General features: G+C 37.8%; 4 protein-coding genes across 7 annotated transcripts; 3 read left to right on the top strand and 1 right to left on the bottom strand.

Annotated features, from left to right (window-relative positions):
• Window positions 1-452: 452 nt before the first annotated feature.
• On the top strand, window positions 453-3,143 carry LOC106329453 (protein RETICULATA-RELATED 1-like). 2 transcript variants are annotated; one of them, XM_013768109.1, is made up of 8 exons: window positions 453-1,089; window positions 1,240-1,338; window positions 1,425-1,651; window positions 1,752-1,821; window positions 1,896-1,975; window positions 2,072-2,136; window positions 2,396-2,618; window positions 2,921-3,143. In XM_013768109.1, the coding sequence occupies exons 1-7, from the start codon at window positions 616-618 to the stop codon at window positions 2,587-2,589; spliced, it is 1,209 nt and encodes a 402-aa protein (XP_013623563.1). In that variant the 5' UTR covers window positions 453-615; the 3' UTR covers window positions 2,590-2,618; window positions 2,921-3,143. The 2 variants fall into 2 exon arrangements, with proteins under 2 accessions (XP_013623563.1, XP_013623562.1); XM_013768108.1 differs by lacking the exon at window positions 2,921-3,143 and having other exon boundaries at window positions 2,396-2,829.
• LOC106329454 lies at window positions 2,929-3,417 on the top strand. The gene has a single exon (XM_013768110.1). The coding sequence runs from the start codon at window positions 2,952-2,954 to the stop codon at window positions 3,405-3,407; it is 456 nt and encodes a 151-aa protein (XP_013623564.1). The 5' UTR covers window positions 2,929-2,951; the 3' UTR covers window positions 3,408-3,417.
• A 295-nt stretch (window positions 3,418-3,712) lies between these two features.
• LOC106334910 lies at window positions 3,713-9,943 on the bottom strand. 2 transcript variants are annotated; one of them, XM_013773296.1, is made up of 9 exons: window positions 8,900-9,943; window positions 7,844-8,551; window positions 6,740-7,634; window positions 6,269-6,548; window positions 6,047-6,171; window positions 5,496-5,965; window positions 5,368-5,396; window positions 4,799-5,284; window positions 3,713-4,719 (listed from the first exon to the last, which is right to left on the bottom strand). In XM_013773296.1, the coding sequence occupies exons 1-9, from the start codon at window positions 9,643-9,645 to the stop codon at window positions 3,875-3,877; spliced, it is 4,584 nt and encodes a 1,527-aa protein (XP_013628750.1). In that variant the 5' UTR covers window positions 9,646-9,943; the 3' UTR covers window positions 3,713-3,874. The 2 variants fall into 2 exon arrangements, with proteins under 2 accessions (XP_013628750.1, XP_013628751.1); XM_013773297.1 differs by having other exon boundaries at window positions 7,844-8,496; window positions 8,900-9,128.
• Window positions 9,944-10,255: 312 nt separating this feature from the next.
• Window positions 10,256-15,633, top strand: LOC106336459 (putative SWI/SNF-related matrix-associated actin-dependent regulator of chromatin subfamily A member 3-like 2). 2 transcript variants are annotated; one of them, XM_013775296.1, is made up of 21 exons: window positions 10,256-10,357; window positions 10,444-10,978; window positions 11,057-11,190; window positions 11,339-11,474; window positions 11,633-11,686; window positions 11,775-11,915; window positions 11,989-12,140; window positions 12,218-12,302; window positions 12,387-12,656; window positions 12,752-12,898; window positions 13,001-13,156; window positions 13,243-13,310; window positions 13,403-13,525; window positions 13,611-13,710; window positions 13,769-13,881; window positions 13,974-14,255; window positions 14,348-14,548; window positions 14,636-14,729; window positions 14,832-14,903; window positions 14,995-15,093; window positions 15,185-15,633. In XM_013775296.1, the coding sequence occupies exons 2-21, from the start codon at window positions 10,454-10,456 to the stop codon at window positions 15,305-15,307; spliced, it is 3,075 nt and encodes a 1,024-aa protein (XP_013630750.1). In that variant the 5' UTR covers window positions 10,256-10,357; window positions 10,444-10,453; the 3' UTR covers window positions 15,308-15,633. The 2 variants fall into 2 exon arrangements, with proteins under 2 accessions (XP_013630750.1, XP_013630749.1); XM_013775295.1 differs by having other exon boundaries at window positions 10,256-10,978.
• Window positions 15,634-20,440: the final 4,807 nt, after the last annotated feature.

Genomic DNA, 20,440 nt, shown 5'->3' with positions numbered 1-20,440 from the left:
CGATGAATGACCAAACGAAAGGTTTGGCTTCGTCTTGGAAAAAAAATGCCATCAATGCGTGACACGTGTTAAGAAGAGACGCCTCTTCAATGCCCAATTTAAGGGACGTCTTCACCTTAATTTCATATTTATCTTTTATTTTTAATCCTAAAAACACTAAAACCCCCCCCTTAAAGACCCCGATAATCCCACTTTTATACACTGCGGTTTTGCTTTTTAGTGTTGATAAAACCGCACATATTTTCATAAGTTTTGTGAATGGTGCATCATTTGCGGTTTTGGTAATACCGCACACAAATCCGCAACCATTGTGTCGCCACAATGTATAGATATATGGGTATATGTAGAGATTTTTGTTAATATTAAGCGGGGTGCGGGGCGGTGGTAAACATCGGAAGCCAAAGTATAACAAAAAATGACAAGTTTGACTTTTATCGATTTGACCATCACCGTGTCGCCACTTGTCACCCTAAACCTCTCTCTCACCAACTGAGTGATGATTGATCAACATAGCATACAACACTCCGCCTTCTTCTTCCTCTTCCTCTTTACTTCCAAAACTCTAAACCATTTCTTGGAACCTTCGAAAAATCAGATCTTTGGGATCATAATAAAATGTCTTTATCCTTAAAAATCTCCCACCTTTCAAACACCCTAGAGCCTCGAGATCAATGCAGAGCCGTTCGAACGTTTGAATTCAGCTCGATTTGTTTCCGTGGAGGCCATTGGAGAACGGAGCTGTCTTCTCCGAAACTGAGAACTCGGTGCGCGGGATCGGATGCGGGAATCTCCGGCGGCAGATCGGTGCCGGAATGGACCTATACCGGATCCAAAGACGAGACCTTTAGCGATTTGGAGATCGACGACGGAGAGGACGGTGGAAATGGAGATAGTGGTGGTAACAATGGAGGCGGAGGAGATGATGGAGAGGAGGAGGAGGAGGAGAAGGAGTTTGGTCCGTTAGTGAAGTTCGACGAAGTTATGAAAGAGACGGAGAGGAGAGGAATTACTTTACCGGAGGATATGTCGGAGGCGGCGAAGTCTGTTGGGATTCGGAAACTCTTCCTTCTTCGTTATCTCGATCTTCAGGTTTGTCTTCTTTTATTTTTTTTGGTTGAATAAAAATTTAATTTTCATTCAAAAAATAATAAAAAAAAGGTTTGTCTTTTTTTTTTTGGAACATTTGGTAAAGTAAAGATGTTCTGTAAGATTATTATGAGGAGTTTATGTTTTTGACAGGGATCTGTATGGCCGCTTGGGTTTCTGATGAGGACATGCTCCATGCTTCGTAACAGAATGCTTGCGGATCCTTCGTTTCTCTTCAAAGTTGGAACCGAGGTTTGTTTTGTCCGAAAGATCAAAGCTTTTTTTAGGAGATTGTTGTGTCAAGAATGTGACTTGTGGGTTTTGATTTGATGATGCAGATAGCGATAGACTCTTGCTGTGCGACGTTTGCGGAAGTGCAGAAGAGAGGGGATGATTTCTGGTCTGAGTTTGAGTTGTATGCTGCTGATCTTTTGGTTGGTCTTGTGGTTGATGTCGCTTTGGTTGGGCTTTTGGCTCCTTATGCGCGTATTGGGAAGACATCTGTGGCGTCATCTACAGGTTTGTTTAAGGGTCTTAAACGTTCTTGTGCAGCCCTTCCTAGCAGGTCTCACACTCTAACTCTTCACTTTTGGCATCATCATGTAATGGAAAAATCAGTTAAGATGTTGTTACTTATACCGGTTTTTTGTTTTGGGCTTATGAAGTGTTTTTGAAGCTGAAAGACCGGGTTGTAAATTCTCGGTTAACCAGCGGATTGCAACTTTCTTCTACAAGGTATGGAGAAGTAATGTTCTTTGTGGATCTTTCTTCCATGTATTTGGTTTTTACTAGTTGGTGTGGTTATCTAGGGGCTCTTGTATGGTTCGGTTGGGTTCGGCTGTGGTCTCATCGGTCAGGGAATTGCAAATCTCATCATGACGGCAAAACGGTATTTCTTTGCATTATTTCTCAATCATGAAATGAATCTTTCTTGTTTTATATGATGTGATTGAGACACTGGTCTGGCCTCTATGTCAAAATATAGGAGTATAAAGAAAGCAGAAGAAGACGTCCCTGTTCCACCTCTATTCAAAAGTGCTGCTCTCTGGGGTTAGTCTCACTTAACCATCTCTAACTCAATTTCTTAAACCGGTTTAGTTTCTTAGAAAGTAAAGAACCTGTGACATCGATTATGCTTTACAAATCTCGGTGACAGTACCAGCTAGATTGTTCCTGTTGTTTGTAATTGTAATCTTATATATTCCAGTTACAGTAAATTAGTTTAAGAACTCATAGACAAATGTGAAGGTGTCACTATACGTTGTTGCTTGCTTACAAACGCTTTCTATATCTTGGGATTATTGATCAGGTGTGTTCCTTGGATTATCTTCCAACGCACGTTACCAAATCATCAACGGACTTGAGCGCGTCGTGGAAGGTTCTACGGCAGCCAAACGCATTCCTGTGGTCGCCATGGCGTTTACGGTTGGAGTCCGGTTTGCTAACAATGTTTATGGCGGTATGCAGTTTGTTGATTGGGCTAAATTATCTGGCGTCCAGTAGTTAAACCGGCTCGGTTTTATCACGAACCGGTATGCAAACCAGCCTTAGCGTGTTATTGAATGTCATTAGTGATTACTGATTAGGTTTTTTACCAAGAGCTGGTTCATTATTCGAACCGGATTCTTCTAACCGGACTACTCAGAACGAACCCGAACAAGACTTTCCAATTTGCTTAGCAGTATGCAATAATAATGGCGGTTTGCATCATTTAATAGGAAAACTAAAACGTTTTTTCCATTTTTTGATTGTGTAAAAAAGAAAATTTCCATTTATCTCATCTACGAAATCTTTATATATAGTGTGGCTTATGAAATTTCTTTGTCAAGTAAAGATCAAAGGGTTACGGTTTTCATCACGCAACAATGTCAAGGGTCTCACAGCTTACTCTCATCTTCCGCGACAAACTACAAACTACCAACCAAAGCTCCAGCTTGACAAAGTCAGATGCTGTCGTGAAGAAACCATTGGCTCCATCGTCGAGCAACGACCGTGAGACGAGAGGGGCTGCTTCGTGGTCATCGTTCCAAATGCCTGTTCACTACCCAAGCTTCACGAAGGAAGAGTACGAGGCTATGTCGGAGGAAGAGCTTGATCGACTTCTCAAACTATATGGTCTGCAGCCTACAAATCTTGGTGACTTGTCTAGCAAGAAACAGTTTGCTATCGGTGCCTTCTTGTGGGAGAAGGGAATAGATTCATGTCCAGCTGAGCATGAACTAGTAAACCCTAGCTCTTCCATTGATGGTTTGGGTGAGAGCTCTTTGATGGGATTGATGACGGCTTTGAAATATATGGTTCACTATGTATTCCGTGTTTAGCAAGTAAAAATCCAAGGTAGCTTGATCTTAAAGTTTTGTTTCTAGTTGTTATATATGGATTATCCATCACTACGGTTTAGAAACTATTCTTGTTTATTCAAAGAAAGATTTTTTTTAGAAAAAACAAAAGTTTCTCAAACAAGGTTATGTTTAGATACTAGCTAGAATTCATCTAATTACACACGTTTAATTATAAGTGGTTTTATTTTGAAAAAGTTAATAAAACATAATTCAATAAATTACATGTATTAAAATATGAGTTTATATTAATTGAGAACCTCATTTCAAGCATTTTACTGATGGGATTGGTCTTAGGAAGACGCAAGGGATTAAAACCAACAAAAAAAAAAATCATGAGCTTGAGACTTTTACATTACTTTCATGTGCATTTAATTGACTTCTTTTGACAATACAAGTTCCTCGTGTTAATCAAAACCCCTAGAAGCAGTTAGCCTATATAAGCCAGTCTACATCCACTCACGGCAGGGACCGCATCTCCAGTTACCTCTGGTGCAAGTAGATTCCTCCTCCCATGGAGAGCAGTGGGAATGTATTGTGATATTACAAGTCTGGCATGTGAGATCAGCCCCTGGCTCCACATGCATACATATCTGACATGGTTTTGTATCGTCATTGAGAAATGCTCTCCACTGTCCCATTGTCTCAACCTGAGGGTTTGGGTTATCAGCGTTTCCTGAAGCATCCTTGTCATAGCCATATCCATTGCACTGGCCACTATCATCTGCTGTAAGCAACTCGGTCAGCGAGAAATAGGTTTGGGGTTCGAATTCCATGTCTTCGTAGTCAAACATTAGCTCGTTGTTGTTGCTGCTGTCAGATGCATTCAATTCCATGACAGGCAATGTTGGCTCCATTTCTGGTCTCACAAAAGGCACTGATTCTAGATGCGTTGAAAAGTCTATATAAGAAAGATTATTGTTCCCTTCTGTGTCTTCACGTTTGACTTGTCTCTTAACTGGTAGCTTCTGGGGTCCCGGCACAGAACCATCGCCATTCCATTCAACATCCAGATCCTTAGGAACAAAGCCATCTTCGAGGGGAAACGAGAGAGTAGAGGGTACCGAGTCTCTTGGTTCAGACATTATTTCAGAATCAGAATCCGTTCTGGTATTTCCTTTCTTATGTCTCTGGCGCTGGAAGAATGCGTTTCTCTTCTGTCTCTCTTCCTTGAGTTTGGGATCCATGTAAGGACAATCTGGTGCTCGTATACGACGGCATCTGCAACACTTGAACCCAGCAACTTCATGAATTTTTGACTCCTCGAGTTTAATCGCTTCAATGTGGTACCACTCTGCATACAGACGCTAGGATTAGATTTATAAGAATCAAAATAGTTAACATTCAAGTATAAAATTCAGAGTTTTTCTTACTGTCACAGCTTGTACAGTGGATGTACGTTTGACCGTGATTATACGGTAGTTTGCATAGCCAACAAACTGGTCCCGGATTCGGCTGATCAGACTGTGCAGCCAACACAACATTTTGACGTCTGAAGCTAGCACCTGTGTCGTCCGAGTTCTTCTTCCTCCATATAACACCCCAAGACAATGTCTTGTGTTGACTCATGGGTGCCATATTAGAATCAGGAGTGACTTGTTTAACTCCTGAAGCCTTGTCGCCTGTGTTGGAAGATGGTATCTGCTTAACAAGAGGCTTAATCTGTGTCTTAGTGACTGGAGTGACTGCGTTTTGATGTTGTCCATTGATCAGGACAGTGGGTGTTGTTGGATGTCTGTGATTGATAGTGATTAGTGAACGAGCTCTTGCAAGGTAGCACCGTTTGCAGGTTACCAGAGTTTCAACCTTTCCAGCTATGTGTTGTGTACTCATACTAGTACATTCCTTGTGACAGAAACCTGAGTGGCAAAAAAAAAAAGATTCCAACATGAAATCACAACCAGTTCTTCATCTATTAGTGGCTTCTGCATGAATAATTTACCTTGGCATGAACTGCATGTCGTTGCATCCCTGTAGACATATAGGGAACGGGAACAAAAGTTAATGATCTACAGACACAACTCTCTTTTTAAATATATCCTGAAAGGTGAAGAGAGCTAAAGAAAATACCTCAACAAAACATCAAGATGGCATGACGCACAAGAGCACTTCTCCGTCTTGTCCCTCCTAGAGGCTAGATAAGAAAATATGTTTGCTCGAGAAGCTTTCAGTTGCTTTCTCTGTAGCTTTGACAATCTTTCTGATTGCTTCTTGATAAAAGGCACATGGACCCTACGTAAACTTTCTTCATATTCTTTGATCAGATATAAGGGAACGCGTGCTTCAGCAAACCAAAACTTTTCGTTCCCATCTTCAGTTTTCTCGACTTCGATGACGTTCTTCATGACACGAGACGGAAGGTGCTTCTGATTTCCAAAGGCAACTCCATATCTAACCTTTTTATCTATAATCTTTTTGTCACGTATACTAGCGTTCCTAAAAACACTGGCCTCTGTCTCTGGACCTGCCTTAACATCTTGCACGTTTTGCTCTGGGCGTACAAGTTCACTCCATCTTATGTTCTTGTCAAGGTACCTAACCTGGCCGAGATTCAGTTGAATTTCAGGGGAACAGCATATAAACGCAATCATTTGAAAAACCATTGATGATTGAAGACAGACCTGAAAAGCAAGCTGAGAAATGTTTTTGCTACTTTCAACTGCAGCTTTCCAAATAGACCGCCTGCTTCTTTTAGGAATGTGAGAACCATCACCGTAATTAAATTCAGGAAACTTTTTCACACCACCTAAGGAAAGAACAAACAACTTAGCATCACCACAAGACTGAAACAAAATAGGATATCTCTGGAACAAGCACAAAATAACTAAGCTAGACAAGGTTACCTTGCCAAGCTGCTTTCCTTATCGTTGGCTTCAACAAGACTGCCTTCAGGAGTATAACTTTTGATAGTTTCCCTCCTCGCCACCAAGTGAAGCTATCATCATTAGATACTTCGGCTGTAACTTCAGCCTGGTTCTTCTGCCTCTTCTTTCCAGGTCCACGTTTCTGTGTGGCCCCAACAGTAACTCGAACGCTTTGAAAAATAGAATGTTCTATCAACCAATCATCCATTAGTTTAAGCCAACCGCTTGACAGAGCAATACTGCAAACATTTTCTTCAAGCTGCAAAGAAGCAATAATGAACCATATCATGCAGATGAAAACACGACAAATTATAATGCCACACCATTGAATGTTAAATCAAATCTGAACACAGCAGATGATAAGAAATGTTAACATATTTAATAGCAAAAGAAAGTGGATAAGATCATAAGAACATAAATGTTTACGAAAGGAAAAAAGAAATCACTTACTTCAAGCAGGAGGGCTTTCATCGCTTTGCATGTTGAGGCCTCCTCTAACTTCTTATGCCACTGTTCCCTAAGACTCTCACTGAGAAACGGCCCCACAATGAGACCACGTAAGCTTTCCTCCAGATATAGTATATATGCTGCAATACTCGAAAGCACCCCGTCCCCGTTCTCCAGAGGAAAAAGGCCACTAAAGATTTTCACAGCACTTCTGGTGGCCCCTGTTACAGCTGCATTTAACATGCATCCTCTCCTACTTGCTGATGTGAGTTTGCAAGAATGACACCAGCCACACCTTTCCCTGGTGATTTCCTTCTTATCAGGACTTGGCCAGAAGAAACTCGAGGCTACTAATGAAAATGCTTTCACCTGCAGCAAAATGTTACTCGAGGCAGCTTTCTTGGTGTTGCTAAACTTGTGTTGATCAGGTTCATGTGTTTCTTCTGACAATAGGACAGCCAAAGTAGTAGCAGCTGATGCAGCTAATTCTCCATTTGTGTAGTGATTAATGTACGCGTGAGGTTTAAATGTTGAACCCTTGTGTGTAATGCCAGCAAGCAAATTCTTCTCATGCGTTCCACTTGATCTACCCAAACCAGAACCTCCAACATAGCCTGAAGCAGATGCGCATTGAATATTGAAACTACTTGCATTCTCGGGCTTACTCAGGTCTGACATCTCTTCATCCCCTTCTTTTTGCATGTGAGATACTAAATCAGTCTCAACTGCTCTTAAATGAGCGACCACACCTCCGGGCAGATCCCAGTATTGTGAGATCTCTTTGCATATATACAGATGTTCCAGTCTATGGTTCGTTGCAGACAAGAGGACCGTTACAACTTTTGGAATGTCAGTGACACTGTAGTATTTAATATCTGCATCCGCATAAATTTGAAGCCTGCGATATATAAAGGAAATATTCATCAGTGTCCACAGCAAAACAATTAAAGCAATACGCGTTTTCCACTTTGAGAAAATTCTTAGACAAGCTCTTGAATGAATAGTAGCTCATAATTAAAGTAAAGTATGGAGAAATGGAAATGAAAGATCAGTTTTATTTCCATAATTGGAAAGAAAATTATCTTAGATAAGGCGATGAAAGCATACACAAGTAAGTGGTTGCATGTACCCAAGAAGAGCCGCCCATGTGGATCCACTCCAAAACACACTGCTCCCCTTAGTGACGTTTTATGAGCAATCGTTGGCCCCATTTTGTTGATAGTGCATTCCGGACAATACCACGGCCCATCAGGTATATACATTTTGAGGACGCCAATGCATCTTGAGTGATATGCTAAAGGGCATCCATCACAGCACAGCAACGTTCCATCCATGCCGCAGAGCCTACATTCGTCACTGTTTCCATCCACATCTGAGCTAACTCCATTAGGAGCACCATCAGTACATCTTGAACTCAAACTTTTTGACTCGGCCATTGAGCTTATCCCATGGTTTACCGGAACAAATCCATTAAGCTCTTTCTCCTTGCAAGCTGAGGTTTTAGCAAATCTAGGGTGGACACGTCTAGGTCCATTTTCAGGAAGATCAGCAGTAACTCCATCAGGATCATATCCAACTTCAGATTCTTCTCGAGTATCGATTTCAGCTCTTACATCTGCTACATCAAAAACATCGTCACACAGAATTTGCAGGATCTTCAACTTCATCACTACAGGTAAGGAATAATACTCTCTCTTCACAGAAAATTCATAGAAAACACTCCACTGAGGCTCACGTGCATGTCCCATGGCAGAAAAGTACTGAACCAAATAAACAGGCCAAGTTAGCGCATCGAGCAAGCTCCAATCAATGCACCTGCAGATGGCAATGCAACAAAATCTCCCAATTGTTATCCACTAACATATAAGAGATCCTAAACTAGCTCTACCTAAACTATGAATAAGAGGCAATAAATGGTTTGTTGCATGCACGCACACATGAGGAACTTCAGATAATGTCAGTATGCTTCCTTGAAGTTCGGATACCCAACAAACTAAATCTGAGGCTTCACGATATGATTAATGCACTGGAACAACTAATCATATGGGATAGTTAACTTAAAACAACACTGGAAAGCAACACAGAGCGTTACAAAATAAATAAAAATAAGTTAACAAAGACATGTGTTGAAACCTCTAAACAACAAGAGTTGTATGCGCTTACCTCAAGCAGTTTGAAGCCACTACAGACTCTTCTGAGGACAGTCTCTCAAGACGACCCTTGAGTGCCTTCATCAAGGCAACATGAACGGCATCCACCAAAGAACTCGGTCCTAAGAAATTCAACGCTCCCACAAACTCATCCAACCTAAACGGGTAGATATATAACTGAACACTGAACGATCTCAAGAACCCGTATACAGATAACAGATGCATTACACCCTCCTCAGGGACACCAATTGTTCCTGAAGAACAAGGCAAATCCACCGCCGGAACCGGAACAAGAGGAGACATAGTTTCCAAATCTGGATCTATCCTATCTTCACCACCTCCCTCTTCCGCCACAGAGCCTGAGCTAGTACTACATGTAGGCACCTCAGCTCCATTTACTTTATTTTGCAGCTCCAGCTTCAGTAACGCATCTAGTTTATCTCTTCTACAACGTAACTCATCATCAAAGTAACTATCCTCGATAATCAACTGACGAAGATGACAACTTTTCAAATCCTCAACACAACCATCCTCGTATTCAACTCTGTACAGCCCAGAACTGTAGGAAACTACCTTCCCGAGAGAAACTCTGCTCTCATCAAAATCTTTCAACACATAACGACAAAGTAAGGATCTTGGCACTGAAGGTTTAATCTCCAAAGCAATCCTCTTTCCTCGGTTAGAGGAGACACCATTCGTATCCTCTGGCCTTGTGCGTTTCCTTGGTCTACCTCTAGGTCTACCCACCTTCCCTTCCATCTAATCCCCAGATCTAAATTAACCTTTCAATTAAGGCAATTATCACATCAAGGCTCTTAAGATCCACGAAACTACTGCAGATTGAAAGCTGGAGAAAAAGGTTATCAAAACAATAATCCAGTGATAAAATCTGAGATTTTTTATTTCCCCTTTTGAGCTTAGAAATGGATATTGAAAGGACAAAACTTGATGATGATAAAAGCTTGGTAGAGTCTGATAACTTCTATCAACGATGCACTTAGAGAGCTTAGGTAAGAGAGAGAGAGAGAGAGAGAGAGAAAGATATGAGCTTTCAATCGTGTCGAATGGCTCTCTCAACTGCACTTTCTCACTTTGTGAGGCGAGTTTCAACTCGGTAATCGGGTTACCCGGATCAGGACCCGCTGGATATCTACAAACGTCGTCGTTTTGCGTAATTTACTTTTATTTTCTCTCTTTTAAAATAAAAATAAAATATTGGCGGGAAGTTGGATTCTGGAGAGACACGTCGCCAGGATAAGGTTACCCCGGATCCAGACCCGTTTGGATAGCTGGTAAACGACGTCGTTTGCGAAATTTTCCTTTTATTTTCCATCACTTTAAAATAAAAAATATAATATAATGGCGGGAACGTGGAGAGAGAGACCCGTCGCTATCGCTACTTTACGCGCCTTTCTATCGTCCGGTTGATTTCGTCCGCCGCCGTCGCCAATCTGCCTCCTTTATCTAAAGGGTATCTTCCTCTGCCGTCTTTAGCAACAACTCCTCAGTCAATTTCTCTAATTTCGAACTTTCGCCAAAAACAAAATTGAGTTCTAGGGTTTTGAAAATGGGGACGAAAGTTTCAGACCATCTGCTCTCCACCGTCAGATCAGTCGTGGGCTCCGATCACTCAGACATGGACATAATCAGAGCCCTTCACATGGCGAATCTCGATCCCACGGCTGCCATCAATATAATCTTCGACACTCCCAGTTTCAGCAAACCTAACGACATCGCCGCCGCCGCTAATCCTATTCCGAGGGCGGTTAATGGAGGGAGGAGAGTGGAGGACGGCATAAAGGTCTGTCCTTTTAGTGAAGGAGCAGCGAATCATCATCGCGTGGAGGAGGAAGAAGATGAGAGTGTTTCAGGGGATGAGTGTTGGTGGTTCGTGGGCTGTTCCGAGTTGTCGGGATTGTCTACATGTAAAGGAAGGAGATTGAAGGCTGGTGATGAGCTGTTGTTCACGTTTCCGAGTAGTAAAGCGTTAAAGTCCGAGACTACGACGCCTGGGAAGCGATTTGGAAGGGGAAGGCCAAGTGCGCGTAATGTTTCTGATATCGTCAGGTTCTCTACAAAGGACTCAGGAGAGGTGTGTGTTCAAAGTCATGTTCTTGTCACACTTTTTAGTTTGTTGTTATGTTAAGTTTTCTATTTATTTATGTGGCAGATTGGTAGGATACCAAATGAGTGGGCTAAGTGTCTTCTACCGCTTGTGAGAGACAAGAAGGTTAGGATAGAAGGGAGATGCAAGTCGGCGCCTGAATCATTAGGCATTATGGATACCATTCTTCTTTCAGTAAGGTATACTTTTGGATTTGGTTATTTCGGGAAAGGTGGTTTAGTCTTTGAAGTGTTTTTTTTTTTTTTTTGATACAGCGTATACATTAATAGTTCCATGTTTCAAAAGGTGGTTTAGTCTTTGAAGTTTTTTTTTTTTTTTTTGATACAGCGTATACATTAATAGTTCCATGTTTCAAAAGCATAGTGCTACATCACTTAAGGTAGCCAGTAATACGGCAGAGGAATCGATATTCCATCCTCTCCCAAACCTCTTGCGGTTACTCGGTTTGACTCCCTTTAAGAAGGTAATGTGGATTGTCCTTGCCTGTAACTCTTAAGATTTGCTGAATGTTTGATAGATTGCATTTTACTTCCATATTTTGTTTAGACTGCAAACTATGAGATGGCAAAGAATTATTTATATTCAAATGGTTCTTTCTTTCTTTCTTCATCATATATATAGGCAGAGTTTACTCCTGAGGATTTGTCCACTAGGAAGCGACCTTTGAGTTCCAAGGTATAAAGTTGCTTACTATATCAGCATCTTAAACTTTGGCTTATTGCTTGTCAAGTTTGTCATTTGCTGTTTGGTCCTTTGGATGTAGGATCCCGTTTCTACTTCGTTGCTTCAACTAAACAAGGTCAAGAAGCTTAATCAAGATGCAGAGGGAGATGAAAACGAGCACTGTATCAGCGATGGTGATCTTGATAACATTGTTGGTGTTGGGGACAGTTCTGATTTACAGGTATTCTCATTTGCCAAGACTGTTTGCATACTTATATTCGACATTAGAAAATCATTTGGAACTTTTGCAACAGGAAATGGAAACTCCACGTAAACTTCTGTGTGAGCTTCGTGCTTATCAAAAGCAAGCACTTCACTGGATGACCCAACTGGAGAAAGGAAATTGCACTGATGAGGCAGCAACAATGCTTCACCCATGTTGGGAAGCATACTATTTAGCAGACAAGTAAACCCTGTTTTAATTTTGTGCCCACTTTAGGACGAGTAAAACGGGATATTTGCTAATCAGTTTTATGTCAATAGGAGGGATCCTGTTATCTACCTGAACTCTTTCACTGGTGATGCTACAATACACTTTCCTAGCACACTTCAAATGGCAAGAGGAGGAGTATGAACTCAACTTATCTTCTGGATTTTGCCACTTTGTTATATAGCTGTTTTGTAGTAAGATAATGTCATAACACTTTTGCAGATTCTAGCAGACGCAATGGGTCTCGGGAAGACTGTAATGACCATATCCCTTATGCTTGCACATTCATGGAAAGCTGCCTCAACTGGGTTTCAATGCCCCATTAATGAAGGCGACAAAGGGATCAGCAGTTCTGTAGATGAGTCTACTAGTCCTTCAGTGAAGGCAACTAAATTTCCAGGTTTTGATAAGAAGCTTCTGGAACAGCAAAGTGCCCTTGAAAATGGTGGTAACCTAATTATATGTCCGATGACACTTTTAGCCCAGTGGAAGGTATTATCTACGTTATGTGAATTCTTTCCATGCTTGATGCAACTCATTAGTTCCCTTGTATTATCTGACTTTTCTTGATCCTGCTTTGTGATCAGTCAGAGATTGAAATGCATGCTAAGCCTGGGTCCCTATCTGTATATCTTCATTACGGCCCTGACAGGCCAAAGGATGTTAAACTTCTAACCCAGAGTGATGTTGTCATCACCACATATGGGGTTCTAACATCCGAATTTTTCGCAGAGGTAGCTTTCATTTAAAACTCTTATTCCGGGTCGTGTATTTATCCCATGTACATAGTTTACAAACGTATTCTTGACTTCTTTGTTGTTTCTTAATATTCTTAGAACTCAGCCAAGAGCGAAGGACTTTATGCAGTTCGTTGGTTTAGGATTGTTCTTGATGAGGCACATACCATCAAAAACTCAAAAACCCAAGTATCGTTGGCTGCAGCAGCTTTGGTTTCTGATCGACGTTGGTGTCTTACGGGTACTCCTATCCAGGTGATTGATCTTGACAGTCCTATAGGCTCATTTAACTGGATGGTGGATAATGATTTGGTCATAATATCATGTTACCTTCTTAATAGAATACTTTGGAGGATTTATATAGCCTTCTACGATTTTTGAGGATTGAACCATGGGGAACTTGGGCATGGTAAGGGTTCTTATCTATCTTTGGTTGGAAACACATTACATTTGGTTTTGTAATGGCTGAAGCTGATTAGTTTGTAACATATCTATTGTTAGGTGGAATAAACTTGTCCAAAAGCCATTTGAAGAGGGAGATGAGAGAGGGCTAAAGCTAGTACAGTCTATTTTAAAACCTATCATGCTTAGGAGAACCAAGTCTAGCACAGATCGAGATGGACGGTGAGAATACTACAAATAGAAAAGACTATCTTTTTCTGTAAGTTTCCAAGGTTAATCTGAAGTATGTTTTTTAATTTTATTTTAGACCGATTCTTGTTCTACCCCCTGCTGATGCAAGGGTCATTTACTGTGAGCTCTCGGAGTCCGAGAGGGATTTCTACGATGCGCTGTTTAAACGATCAAAGGTATTGTTTTCTCTCATGATTCTTTATTTTCTTTGAAGATGCTGATGGGTCTTTTCAGGTGAAATTTGATCAATTTGTTCAACAAGGGAAAGTTCTTCATAACTATGCTTCGATCCTGGAACTGCTTCTGCGTCTTAGACAGTGTTGCGATCACCCATTTCTAGTAATGAGGTACACAGTGCTAGCTTAACATCCAGGGCCTCCATATCTATTACAGTTGTCATATTTTTTATAACAGTCCCTTGTTTTTTTCATGCATACAGTCGAGGTGATACAGCGCAGTACTCTGATCTGAATAAGCTCGCTAAACGTTTTCTGGGTGGAAAGTCTTGTGGTCTAGAGAAGGAAGGCAAAGATGTACTACCATCAGTGGCTTTTGTTCAGGAGGTGGTAGAGGAACTGAGCAAAGGAGAGCAAGGAGAGTGTCCAATATGCCTCGAAGCGTTTGAGGATGCGGTTTTAACACCGTGTGCTCATCGATTGTGTCGTGAGTGTCTCTTGGCAAGTTGGCGAAACTCTTCTTCTGGGTTATGTCCTGTGTGTAGGTAATTTTGCAAGCTCTTTCTTCCTGTTATACTAGTTTTCATTTGATGTTCTTGATATTGCGTCCATTAATGATGAATCTTTGTTTCTGCAGGAAAACTGTAAGCAAACAAGAACTCATCACAGCACCAACAGAAAGTAGATTCCAGGTGGATGTGGAGAAGAATTGGGTAGAATCATCGAAAATCACTGCTCTTCTGCAAGAGCTTGAAAGTTTTCGTTCTTCAGGGTCTAAGAGCATTATCTTTAGCCAGTGGACTGCTTTTCTCGATCTCCTCCAAATTCCCCTCTCTCGGTATAATAACATTCACTTGGCTTGCTGCTATGGCTGTTTTGAGAAAGAAAGAAAATGTTTTCAATCAATTTTTTTTTTCGTTTCCAGGAACAACATTTCATTTGTGCGTCTGGATGGAACGCTAAACCAGCAGCAAAGAGAGAAAGTCCTTAAAGAGTTTTCTGAAGATGGCAGTATCATGGTTGGTGTAGTCACATTACATTTGATGAAACATTCAAAAAATTATATTTTCTAGTTTCTAAAATGTAGTTGACGTTTCTCTTTTTCGTTACATGTTGGATAGGTAATGTTGATGTCTCTAAAAGCTGGTGGTGTTGGGATAAATCTAACAGCTGCGTCCAATGCTTTTGTCATGGTATGCCGCCATTAATGTCAGAGAATTGCACTATACAACGTAGGTTTTGAAGCAGATTCAGTTGAAAAAAAAAACAAATTGTGTTGTACAGGATCCATGGTGGAACCCAGCAGTAGAGGAACAAGCTGTTATGCGTATCCATCGTATAGGACAGACTAAGGAAGTCAAAATCAGAAGATTCATCATTAAGGTACCGTTTGAAACCTTGTGTACCACGCTATCTCCAAGATCAGGAAATGTTGATTGTTAGAAACTTGTTGGAAAATGTTTGTAAAACGTAGGGAACAGTTGAGGAGAGGATGGAGGCGGTTCAGGCGAGGAAACAGAGAATGATCTCTGGGGCTTTAACCGATCAAGAAGTACGAAGTGCACGTATAGAGGAACTCAAGATGTTGTTTACCTGAAGCTCTAGAACACTTTTATCGAGTCTGATGCCTGAAGTGTTATCACAAAATGTAACTTGTCACATTCTATGAAAAGTGAGTCACAGATTATTATAGCATAATTAATATGGGGTTTAATATTTCAAGTGATGATGGACAGTTGTCACAGTTATGGAGAATGTGCAGAGGCTGCCTAGTGTATCATAACGGTTTTGTTGTTTTGTTATAGAGAGCTCTTTGACAATAGAGTTCAGATTATTTTTTGTAACTCAATATGGTGGTAACTCTCACTTGTATTCACTGGTGCTCTTATTTTTGTTTTTAAATTATTATGAATCTTCACCATATATGTACTTTTTACCGTTGGAATATGTACTGATTTATAACATTTTGTCGGTATTTCTACTGTGAATTTTAGCACATCGTACTCCCTAACTTTCGAAGAAAAATGACAAATTCATCGATTGGAAATCGTATAAAATCTCGTCAGTCAATGTACTATTACCACACCTAGATAGGATGCACAATATGCTACTAGCCTATTACTGTTAAGCTCCCTCCTTCTAGAGCGTTAAGGGTTTAGTCGTCACGCTTTTCTCTATTCTCTCATGTCTTATATAATAGTCCATCGGTTTCATATTGTAAGTAGTTTTAGGAAAATATTTTTGTTTCAAAATGTAAGTAGTTTTTGTATTTCTAGGTAACTTTTACATTTATTGAATACAGTGTGACCAATCAAATTAAATAGACATATTTTTTATTAGTTAAATTATAGCTAACATATTTATTATAAAATACTTTTTAAAAACATAATAATTTTTTTAATCTTCGCGCTTTTACCCAAAACTACTTATATTATATTATGAAACGGAGGGAGTAATAAAGTCTTTACAACCTTAAATTCACTATTGATTGAGTCAGACTCGCATTATAATCATCAATCACTACTCAACTAATCCAATATGTGTTTGTGTATATAAACTATTGTGTATATAAATATTATTACAATTGAAAGATTGAGATGCTATTTATTATTCCGCAATGACTAGAAACGTTCATGAGGCTAAACAAAACATTACTATGTATTTTCCTGTTTCAGAAATAATAAATAATTTTAGTGCGTGGATAAGTCATCTAGAAAGCAGTGTATATATCACATTATCACTTAATCAAGGCCTTAAATGGAGGAGGAAAGAAAAGACGTATAGTGATAAATCAACCCAAAAGCAAAAAGAGGCAAGTCAAATTGATTATTCCACTAGAGAAACTATATTTTACTGATTTTTTTTTTGTTGTTTTCGAAAATACTGATATATAGCTAACACTTTGGATAACATAATTTCAAGTTTTAAACTTGCTCAGTTGTTTTATATAAGAAGCATTGTAACTAGATATTTGTTAAACGCTCTCAAACTATAGATGTCGTAACTTTTAGTCAAAAAACTATATATGTAATTTAAATTTATCAATTTATATTTTATTGAAAATGTAGAAATTTGAGCTCAAACCGAGTAAAAACAGAAGAAACTCTTTAAGCAACACATCGGCGGTACGTAGACACGAGGATGTGTCTTTACTCTTTATATGTCGCCATTACGCTTATTTGTCAAAGAAACCTTAATTTTATGAAGAAATAACATAATCAACAAAGACATCTATCCTTTGATTGAGGATCTTTCGTACCCAAAAGAAAATCCATTTGGTACATGTTTGGACTTTGGATCTGCGTGAATTAATGGAGAGGTTTGCAATTTCCAACGTAAAGAAAAAGTACAGACAAAAAAGTAAACCAAACAAACTTTTTTAAAGAAAGTAATACTAATAATCTGTAATATACATATTCGATTTTACCTTTGTATACTTTCTATTTGAGGTAACTCTATTTATTACTTAGTAACTTTTAAAGCCTAATGATAGTAGTTAATTGATGATCCACATGATTTAAGCAGGGGATTATGTTATCTAGTTAGTTATTTAACTCATCCCCAGGAAACAAATAAGTATGTTTTCACGTTGATTTCATTTCTAAAGTTCAATCCAAAGTTTCGGCTTGACATACAGGCTTGTCTGGAACTTTTTTGAATGAATGTCCTTATAACGAGATTCATCACGTAGACGACGTACTATGAATACCCGGTTTCTAAGGAGCATAACTAAGTTTTAGATCAAAGCTAATAAACTTGGTAGAAATTGGAATAGAGAATTCATGAAAACTTACGTTTTAAAGGTTTTTATGTATTTCTCAAAACGGTCAACAATAGTTTTAGATTAATAAAATTGGTTAACTTCTTGTTGATTGGTTTTGAACTCGAAAAAATCAAGATCTGTAAATTGCGTTTGACCAGTTATAATACACAGTTTTTCAATAGTAATTAGGAAGACTAGTTACATAGTCTATTTGTTCAAAAAAAAAAAGTTACATAGTCTATGGATGAAAACGTCGAACTTTTGTAGTATGTAGGCTTGAGTATTATTACAAATTCACGTAATTGGAAATGTTGGTCAAAAGTCAGGTACGCATGCTATTCTTTCACACTTTTAAATTTAAGATTTCTACTTTTTGCTAGTTATTGTAGATATTTGTAACGTGCTTGTCGATGTAAGCAGAGTATGCAATTAGTTCTCTCAGAAAACAGACAATATCAACTATCAAGCAACAACTAGTCCTCGTCATGCCTCAAACACGAGAATGTTACCTTGCTGAGCCACTTTGTAGTTATTTTATTGAAATAATTTCATGCTATGTAATTTTTTAAGATGAAAGAAACATAAAATGTTAATCACACGACTTTCTCGTGAAAACAGTTGAAAAGCAGCACCTGAAAGTGGAGGACAAGTCCGATTAAAATGCATATGCTGACAATAATTACTCCTATTCGTGGCTGCAGAAGGTCTTCTAAGTTCTAACTATCTTATTAACTATCTTATTAAAGTAGAAGTATCTTTAAAAATTGTTTAAAAACAAAAATAGCAATAAAACAAAAATATAATATTGTTATGAAACATGTATAGTATATTAAGAAAAAAATGTAATGGGCTTATGTTATTAAAAAAAATTGAAAGTCTATTATATTATATTACAAAGTAACGAGTTTATATTACTTGATATACATATTTCAAATCAGAATAATAATTTAAAATTGATTTATATCAAAATTTCATTAAAAAATATACATATATTCAAAAAATATTTTCAATACATATAAGAAAAAATACAATACAAAGCCCAATTTCAAACACCAACTTGAATTATAGGTTTTATATTTCACATTAAAATTTTAAAATATAATATAATTATTTATATGATGGTACATATAGAATACTATTAATTATATTATTATTTATATGATGGTACGTATAAAATAAGACTAATTATATGATGACACATATACTCCTTCCGTTTCAAAATGTTACATATTTTAGATTTTTCATATATTTTAATAAAACATATTAAATTTGTAAAAAAAATTTGTGATTATCTTTTTCTCATAATTTTAAGCCAATAAAAATTTAATAAGTGAAATTAAGTTTTTTTAAGTTTGCAATTAGTTAGTAAAACATGCATTGAAAATAAAAAAAAATAGATTTTTTTGAAACAATTTTTTTCTCTAGAATATGTAACTTTATGAAACGGAGGGAGTATGATATATAATAGTGACCAGGGGTGGGCATTCGAATACCCATTCAGGTTCAGTTCGGGTCTTTTTGGGTTTCAGGTTTTCGGGATCAAAGATTTCAACATTTGGATATTTTTAAATTTTCGTTCGTGGTTCGGATCTTTGCTGGTTAGGTTTGGATTGAAATAATATATTTAAATTATTTTTAAAATTTTAAAATTCACTATATAGTTTAAATTTCTCAAAATCTATACACAAAATAATATATTTCACATAAATTTGAATAACATATGTCACAGTACCTAAAATTATCATATAAATTGATTTGGTTTAAATATTTGGATAAAGAATCAATAATTCTTGTAAATATTTTTGGTATTTTGAATATACTTTAACTATTTTAAATATTTACTTTTGACTATTTGTATATATTTTCAAGTATTTAAACCAATTTAAAAGTATCATATATATTCTGGATGTTTTTATATACATTAAATCTTAAAATAATTAATATGTATAAGTATATAAATCTATTTGATATACATTCGGATACCCGAAACATTCTGGTTTGGATCGGATTACGTTTCAGTTCTCTAAATAGCAAAATTTTGAATAATTTAGATATTTGATCAATTCCGGTTTGAGTTTGGTACTATTTTTTGGATCGGAATCGGTTAGGTTCTTCAGATTTGAGTTTTTTTTTCAATCCTAGATAGTAAAATGAAAAATAAATAGTAACATATTTTAAAAATACATCCGCGCAAGCGCGCGAGTCAAAATCTAGTTATTATTAAAGAAGAAAAAATAACAACTCCATTTTGAAAACAAGGTACATGAATTATCACACAATTTATTTTTCCCTTTGACACAGTCCATTATAATCTATCTATATATATATAAATATGTTGGTATCTCTCCTGCTTTGCCACATGGAAAGTCGTTCGCTGTAGAGGTGACACGTGTCCGTCGCAACATTATTTGGGCTTCAGACTTATAAATTTTGGGTCTTATACAACTCTAATTTTTCAAGTCCGGTAACCCACAAAGTCCACTTCTGAACCAGCAGCCGTAATCAATTATATATAGATAGATAACAAAAAACAATCCACGTCATCGTAAACTACTTTACCACTTAAATTATTTGTCGGTTTCTTTAGGCTCTATTATTTATGACTCTAAATTTTGATTTGGGTCTATACAATAATATTATTCTTACTATAGTCAGCTAGCAAATGAAAAATAGAGTTGATTCATCCGCCAATTTATTTTTCTAAGTTAATATATGGCCAATAATTGTATCCCAATTTTAATTTATAAATAAATAGAATGACGAGAGGTTTGAGATCAAACATTAAAATCGATGTGCCGTTAACCAGTACTACAAAGCTCTGCACACATGAAATTAGCCATGTGTTTACCCGTAACTGAAGAATCGAACCTTACCAAATAATAAACAAAATCGAAACTAAATCAAATTTCATAAATCAGGTATATTTCTATATATCATGTATTCTATATTTTTCTGAAACTAAAATAT

The sequence above is a fragment of the Brassica oleracea genome, chromosome C3, assembly GCF_000695525.1.
Source record: "Brassica oleracea var. oleracea cultivar TO1000 chromosome C3, BOL, whole genome shotgun sequence".
NCBI lineage: Eukaryota > Viridiplantae > Streptophyta > Magnoliopsida > Brassicales > Brassicaceae > Brassica > Brassica oleracea.
The sequence above is the reverse complement of the archived record's forward strand: the minus strand, read 5'-3'. Positions and strand labels throughout refer to the sequence as shown.